At 32.6% G+C, this 8,068-nt stretch overlaps 1 protein-coding gene across 1 annotated transcript; it reads right to left on the bottom strand.

Moving 5' to 3' along the window:
• Positions 1–1,044: 1,044 nt before the first annotated feature.
• On the bottom strand, positions 1,045–7,435 carry LOC128988116 (ctenidin-1-like). The gene is made up of 3 exons (XM_054409329.1): positions 7,390–7,435; positions 2,165–2,332; positions 1,045–1,221 (listed from the first exon to the last, which is right to left on the bottom strand). Exons 1-3 carry the CDS (start codon positions 7,405–7,407, stop codon positions 1,177–1,179), a joined length of 231 nt encoding a protein of 76 aa, XP_054265304.1. The 5' UTR covers positions 7,408–7,435; the 3' UTR covers positions 1,045–1,176.
• Between the last annotated feature and the right edge of the window lie 633 nt (positions 7,436–8,068).

Genomic DNA, 8,068 nt, shown 5'->3' with positions numbered 1-8,068 from the left:
TATTGACTGAAGTATTTAGTTCTGGATACAAATATTTCCTGTTTACAAAGTTTATAAAACAACTGGTGTTTTAAAGAGTGTTTACTCTCTTTATTAATCATAATACATTCTTTAGATATAAGCAAGTGAGTGTTTGAATTTGTCTCTATTGAAATTAAAGCTCGACCACCTCTATTCTTTCAACAATGACTGTCAAAAATGTCCAGGGTTCGCCTAAATATACCCAATCATGATCAGATCAAAGCTTCTCTATTTGAGTTCATTTGAATAATAAATGTATTTCCAAGGGAGGAGTAATCTTTATTTTATATCGCAATGCGATAAATGCTGATAACCTTGAATAGTGATCCATTTTTATCAACAGAAATACTGGTGATTATTAGTGTTATTAATCAGCTATAACCACATATAATCTATAAAAATTACAATGTAGTAATTAATTGTCTTCAAAAATTATGATTTATGTGTAAATTGATATAACCTAGTATGTTAAATGTAATTATGTTGAAATAATTTCTGTATAATTTACTATATTTTCATGAATGGTAAATGTGAGTTAAAGAGCATGCTATATATTGATAAGTTAACACACATAAAAATGAAATACTAAAATGTCAACTAGTAATTATTTTTGTTAGGAAAAGCAACATATTAATTTGTGGCCTGGAAATGAGAGGCTACTAAAGACACTGTAAACAACATTTTTAGGTAATCTCAATGATACACTAATGTAAAACAGTTGCTATGGAGGAAACATTAACACATTATACTACTAGAACGTCTATATATTTTGATTATAAATTATATCCTCTATTAAGCAACTTGAAGATCGCCTGTGCACATCAATAAATTTCCAGCAATATTTTTTTCTAAGAATGAGAATTATAACTTTAGTTATAGTGTAACTGAAAATATTGCAAGTAATCTTTTTCCTTCTCAATAACAAACCTAAATAATGAATAAATACATTTTGGTAGTACTTTTAAAGATCAACTGTACACTTCAGAAGAAGTTTAAGGACATTAGGTGGTTACAGAACGCAGCTTGTAACAAAAAGCTTTAATAAAACAGTAATATATTAAGAGGAGACAGAGGCCGATATTTCTGTAAGGATGTCGAGGATGATTAACGGTCGATTGTTGATGGTTGATGTATGATGTCAAAGATGTGAGAAGATCAGTAATGACCACCACCGTCATGACCGTGACCTCCTACATGCACCTGAGGAGCAAAAAGTAATAGTGAATAGTATAGTACATGTGTGATAACTTTTAGTTCAAATAAACCTCTTAACCACAATATAGGTCATCCACAATGAAGAACAATGATTTTTGTAGATGTCTAGTAAGTAGGCTACTAAAAGTGCACACCCACTCCATACAAACAGCAACCGTTGATGTGCAAAAGCGTTAAATATATTTATAATGTTATTTCTCGTAGTTTTTTCTTGTTCTTGGTATTTTTGGTGGATAGTCTCCATAGAAGTCTACATTATCCAGATTTCTATCATGCTATTGAATCCTTTATCTCCTAAATAACTTCCATAAAAACCATTGTAGGGACTATCAACTCTCATGCTCCCATAATTAATTTTACACAAATAAATAACATAATAGTTTCATCATGAATTTTCGTGTAGAAATCCTAAGGACTACGGCAGCCACAGCTGAATGTGCACGATGATGGGAAGGAACCCAGGTTAGAACATGTTAGGTTTGTCCCATTTTTGTTCTATGGCGCTTGGTTCAAGCTTGGGATCGATTTTTAACATTACTTCAGGGTTGCGTCATTATCCCTTAGATAAAATCAATTGGTGATTTGGCGGAATTGAACCCGGGACCTCAGGGACCGAGGTCCTGCACTCTACCAGGTTTGTTCCCTTACGAAGTATAAGCTATTTTATTTGTGACTATTATATGTATATATATATGTAATATTTATTATTTACTTGACCTTCATCTGTATAGGGCAAATTTTAATAGTTTAAAATTTCAAACGTGGGTTCCATAGTTTACGAAATTTTCAAGAAAAAGAGGGGCGCCTCTTTTTCTTGAAAAGACCATGCAATGGTGATATATTTCACTGAATATTATCTTGTCGTCAATATTCGTCTAACTGCTCCGCAGTAAATTAAAAAATATTCTACACCTATATTATTACATACCTTGACAGGATGGTAGCTGTGCAGGTTGTAGTTGTGGTACGATGTGGCGTGTCCGTGGCCATGACCGCCTCCACCGTAGCCGCCCCCACCGTAGCCACCCCCACCGTAATGTCCTGGGGCGGGTAGTGCAGTGGTCAGGCAGACTACCATAGCCAGAAGCAGCAATACCTGGAGAAATGATTGAGATCAAATACAGAACTGGTTGAATCTTCACTAAACTAGACAAGATGATTCTATCGAGACTCCATATTATCCAAAATGTATGTACGAATTCTTGCAAAGGAGCATTAATCCAATTAATTACATAAGAAAAATGGGATAGCATAGCTAAAGATTAAAACGTACTCCCTCTTTATGCTCTTAATGTAAAACTTCCAAAACCTAATACTTCTTTTTTCCAAAAGACCTTCGCTTACCTGGGTCCTAAATTTCTTAATATTATTCGTAAAAGTATTTTAAATATAAATTCAGACCATTCCTTAAAGAAATCATTAAAAACATACTTATTGAGTATGTCGACAGACAATTTCCATAAACTATTTTTGATAATGCAATAATGAATTTTCCAATCTTTCTCACTGTCAAATAAATCAAGTTATCGATAAAATTTTCAGTAATTTATCGAGGATAATTTGTAGTATCACTTAATTTAAGGAAGAGATTCTGTGGTTATATATTAAAAATTATGTTCAACCATCTGTTCAATAAGATTTTTTGTTAAATCTCAAGACCTTTGTTAATTTTTATGTCCTATTTTTCTATAAACAGGAATTGTATATAAATTTGTCAAGATGGGCCATTAATTTATATTGTCATTTCATGTTAGCTAATATTTTATTTTAATCACTTTGTATTCAGACTTGTAACTCCTACGTGCGAGCAGGAAATTCTTTCCTAGCACGTTAGTATTTTATTTCCATATAGACTAATTTGTAGGTAAGATTTAAATTTTCATTGTGTTTAGTGAGCAATTAAGTATGTGTCTATGTAGGTTTCTTATCATCAAAAAACAAGTTTGTATTTTTAAGATACATGCTAAGAAATTGTTTTATATTTCATTCAAATTTGTAAAAATTTGGAAATAAAAAATACTTTGACTTTGACTTTGACTTTGACTTCAACCAGGACGTGATTGAGCCATGCAAACTAGATCATCTTGAAAATTAAGAAGTTAAACGGGGCAAAGCCCGCGGGTTACAGCAAGTTAAGTAAATAAATAAACATCACATTTCTTACCTAAGCTGCAGCAAGTAATCTTTACTTTATTCATCAAATTAATAAAGTGATTACATCTTCTTTTAACAAATGGCTAGAACGTCTAGATTTTTCCAATTCCCAAAATTTTATGTATTATTTATTGTTTTGTTATGCTTAATTACTGTAAATTGTTCTTTTATCAATTATTTTTGTCAAACAACTTGTAACAGTATTACGTAAATTGGTATGTACCGTTGGAAAAAAATAAATGAATCAAATTAACGAGTTGATTATTTAGCCCTACATCACTTAAAATCAAATGCAGGACTGTATGCTAGGGCTTTACATGTGTTACATGCGTTACGCAATGCGTTACGTGCAATGATGTTTCCCTGCCTTCATTCTGGCAAGTCATGGTCAACAAAGACCGTTTAAGTTCCCCGAGAAAACAGTATGTTCACATGTTACGTTGCAAATACCGCACTCCATGCAATATGATGAAGAAATCAGTTCGGGTTGTGCTCTTTGTATTTTAAAGAAATTAAATTACATTTTCCAATCAATGGTTTCAATAATAGAAAGAACATCATGCTATGTATAGTATGTGTAAAAGAATATTACTTTATCTATGATGAAGGTCAGTTTTGAACCATCAAAAAGCGACTCTTCTCACGATCATACCGGCGACCTTTTGATTACCAGGCGAGTACCGGTACTATAGCCACTCAGCTACCCAGCTTACATGAAAATGGGCGTATTTTTGTTTATCTTGGGAGTGAGTCTGAGTGTAATTTTTTCATGAAGCACTACTCTTTCTACTTTGAATTTAAATGTTATATAATTTCTTAAACTGTAAGTACTTGCCTTTATAGTACAAAACTATTTTATTCAATTACAACCTCAAGAGTAATAATTGGGTGGAAAAACATAGAAGGATAAATTTTGTGAGGTTGGATAAGGCCCCTAATTCTTGAACGGAAGGAGAGGAATTCAGTATAACATAGGTCTACCGACAACAGGTGAAATCGCTACGAATCCATTCTAAAGTTATAACACGACAAGCTACAGAATACCAAACAAAACCCCATGAACGTAAGGTTTGAAATGCCACCAGAAGTAGAGCATGGAACACCAGAAACACCCACTTAGGCGTTTCAATAACCAATAGAAGCCGAAGGAAGGGGGAGCTTTCGACAGTCATGACAAATTTCGTAGCCGCGCGGTGAAGCATAACTGACTAACCGACCGGGAACATGATTAATTGGGTAGCCTTGCCTAATAAACTACAGCATCTCTACAGTCAGTTTGGCTAACATTAGTCTAAGAACGCTAAGAAGCTACTTCATCCCTCGAGGCGTTGCAGATTTTGAGAAATTTGAGAAATTTTGAGAAACGTCTCTGGGTACAGGCCAATGTGGAGTGCGCCCCATGGAAGAGATTGCTTAAAAGTTTGTTAATTACAGTCATATAGTAAACAAGAGACGAAATATTTAATTAGTCTAGGCTTCTCTGTGGCTCAGGCTATTTTAGTTTTAATGATTTATTGAGTAGTAAATAATTCTTTATTGTATAAATCTACAATAACAACTTCAACTGATTCTGAATTAGAGAATTAGGTGTTTCATTTACCTAATGATTTTCTTAAACAAAGCATAGGCTAATCTATGAAACATGAAAGGGTATTGCAGTATTTGGTACGACTAAAGTTTTGAGCCCTATAAAATGCAAAAGTCGATGTTAAAACTAAGCATCTGTTTGAGCTAGCCTTACCCACACTTGGAGAGGAAATAATTTATCCGATGGCACTTGACCATACGAAATCGGCAAATTATGGAAGAATCAGTGTTTCTGATATCTAGTTTATAGTATTTACATTCATAAATACGACGGTTAAATGCTACTGAGGTTTAATTTAAAAATTCTATAATAACTTATAGGATACTTGCAACTCTTTCGTAACGAGGGTTGTGACATGATTTTTAAGAATGGATAATAGCTGTTGTATAAAAACTTCACAAATGATACAACCTTCACTTGCCAACAGCTCATAGTGACTAGACTAATAACTCTTTTGTGGTCGGTATTGCTAGAAAGGCAGCCACTGCAGGACAATATGTGCACAATTTGCCGGTCTACTGGTCCCGTGCTTGCGACACAGCGCTCGCTTTATGTGTATCCATTAAATAATTACTCATGTCATAGTTAGTAGAAATCTTCATAACAAACATGATTTTTATGCAGTACCCAGTTTGCATTTTTTTATTAATTATGACATGGTTCGTCACAACAGTTTAATGTGCAACAGGTTACATTCACCATGTATGCATAATGTATACGAATCGTCACAAAAGAAATCAAGGGGCTGGGAGAGTGCAAAGTAGTTTTTAGTGCATTGAACTACAATGTAATCAAGAACTGTGAGCCGATATTTCTAGGCTAGGAGCCGTGATATACACTTGTCGTGTTTTTTTAGTAAAATTTACTGTATTACGGGGTAACATACTGTACAGGTGAAAATTATACTTTTATAGTTTATGACACAATTTTACTCTTTTAGTGGGTGTAGTTAAAACAGTCATATAGCCAAACCGAATATTGAGCAGCTCCAATGACTTCGTTTACATCTTTAGAGTGTATGTTTCCTTTGTAGATCTTACTAGCAAAAAAAAGAAGAAAAACGTCAACAAGAAAGTCTCAATACTCGGTACATAATGTTAAAGTAATAGATAGGCAGTCACATAGTTATAAACAAACAAAAACGGCTGTTTGATTGAAACATAGCGGATCATCAAAAGGTTGTGTTAGTATGTGATTTGAATGAAATACATACTTTTACCATCTAATACTCTATTTTAAATATGTTCCCGTCTGTTTTACAACGTCTAGGGTGCAATGTTAATACCTAGAGCCAAAACAATACAACAATATACAAATATTTGTTTTTAAAAGTTATGCTATTTATTGACAGACTGTCGGACAGATTGTATCTGCTTTGGCAGAAAATGGCCCAGCTGAAGTAGAATTACACGCTGGTAGTAAACAATGACGTATTGATACATGGGAAGATTAGTTCGAACATTATGGACTGGTGTCTAGTGATTTTTACAACACGCAAACCCGTTATAGTAGCTATTAATATAAATTGCTTAATACAAATTATTAATTTATTTACTTTAATACCATTAATACAAATGCTTCACTTTCACTTATTAAAAAGAAACAAGCTATTAGACTTTCTAAAACATGACGAAGTTTTTAACAAAGCTTTACTTGAAACAATGTTATTTATATTTATAGGTAAATGGAACTGTATAATTAGATAAATATATGCATACAATAACAAACTGTAAGAGTAATCTTTTTCGTTCGCCAAAATAAATGTTTTAAAACGTTAGCTGAAAAGTTAATATTATTCATACTAAGTATTATAGAAAATCTATACGTCTTTTAAACATCTTTTCGGTTATATTGGTAGGAATACTAAGACATTTACTAGGTATTAATTTTATTTATGTAGTTTTTTTTATTATAAGCGATGAGAGGAAAACTCCTTAAAGAGTCTAGAATGTACAGTTATTACAATTTAGGGAACATTTTAAATTGTAAAATAATAAAAAAATATTTTTCTATAAATAAAAAAAAATAATTAAATAAAAACAAATTAATAATTAAAAAAAAATAAATATTTTATTTTAACAGTTTTATTACATAGTAAATGAAATTAAATCTATATTTCAACTGAACAGAATTAATTTTTGTAATCGAACCAACTCAAGCTATTGACGTAAAAACCTACTTAAATGGTAACTATAAAAATTAACGTAATTAATGTAAATTAACGTAGTTGTGTAAAACCAATATACACTATCATTTAAAAATCACAACGGAAGCTGCGTTAAATGATTAAACACCTAATAATAAAATCCAAACCCTTTCCAAAAATTTAAATCCAATTTATTATTTATAGGCCTATTATTTACTCAAAAATATATTGCCTCATATATTTAAACACCAGTATATCTACTTACCTGTGTTGCCTTGATCATGTCTGTGGCCTGATGATGGTCGGTGCAGCAGTAGTGTTGAGACGTTGAGTGACAGCTGTATATATACCACGCACTGCCTGGTTTCAGCACTCCCTTTCTACCGTGACAACACCGCTTCATTCACTAGTCACTAGCTCAATACTAGATAATTACTGGCTACAGTATACAGTTTGGTTAATCTATTGTCGGTACCGAGTTGCACACAGTGGTTTGAAAGATTTTTGTATCATATTGTTGGGATTTAATTGTTTTTATTTAATTTTTAAAAGGTGTGATATTGTAATATGTAAGGTGCTGCACCCCAATGAGAAAAGGAAAGGAAAAGATGTAGACCGAAAGGAAAAATATCAAAGTGTACGAGAGTTTTGGGAATAAAGAAAAGTACTTAAAGAATTGCACGTAAGTACAGTAGAACCTCAATAACAAGACTCCTATGATGATTACTACATAATACTTGCAATAATATGAGATTTAGAGTAAAACTAATTCCAGGGAAACCTCAATAGCAAGTCTCCCTTGATAATGAGGGTCATTATAAAATCCCCTTGACTTTGTCTCCCTTACCCCCTTATCATATTACCCCTTATCGTATTAGTTGCAAACCTCGATAAGAAGTCAACCTTGATAACAAGTCTTATTTAATAACGCTCATGAGACTTGT

Source organism: Macrosteles quadrilineatus, unplaced genomic scaffold (genome assembly GCF_028750875.1).
Source record: "Macrosteles quadrilineatus isolate MER2022 unplaced genomic scaffold, UCM_ALF_1.0 Scaffold_2__2_contigs__length_208266976, whole genome shotgun sequence".
Lineage (NCBI taxonomy): Eukaryota > Metazoa > Arthropoda > Insecta > Hemiptera > Cicadellidae > Macrosteles > Macrosteles quadrilineatus.
Note: the sequence above shows the minus strand (reverse complement) of the source record. Positions and strands in the feature narration are given on the sequence as shown.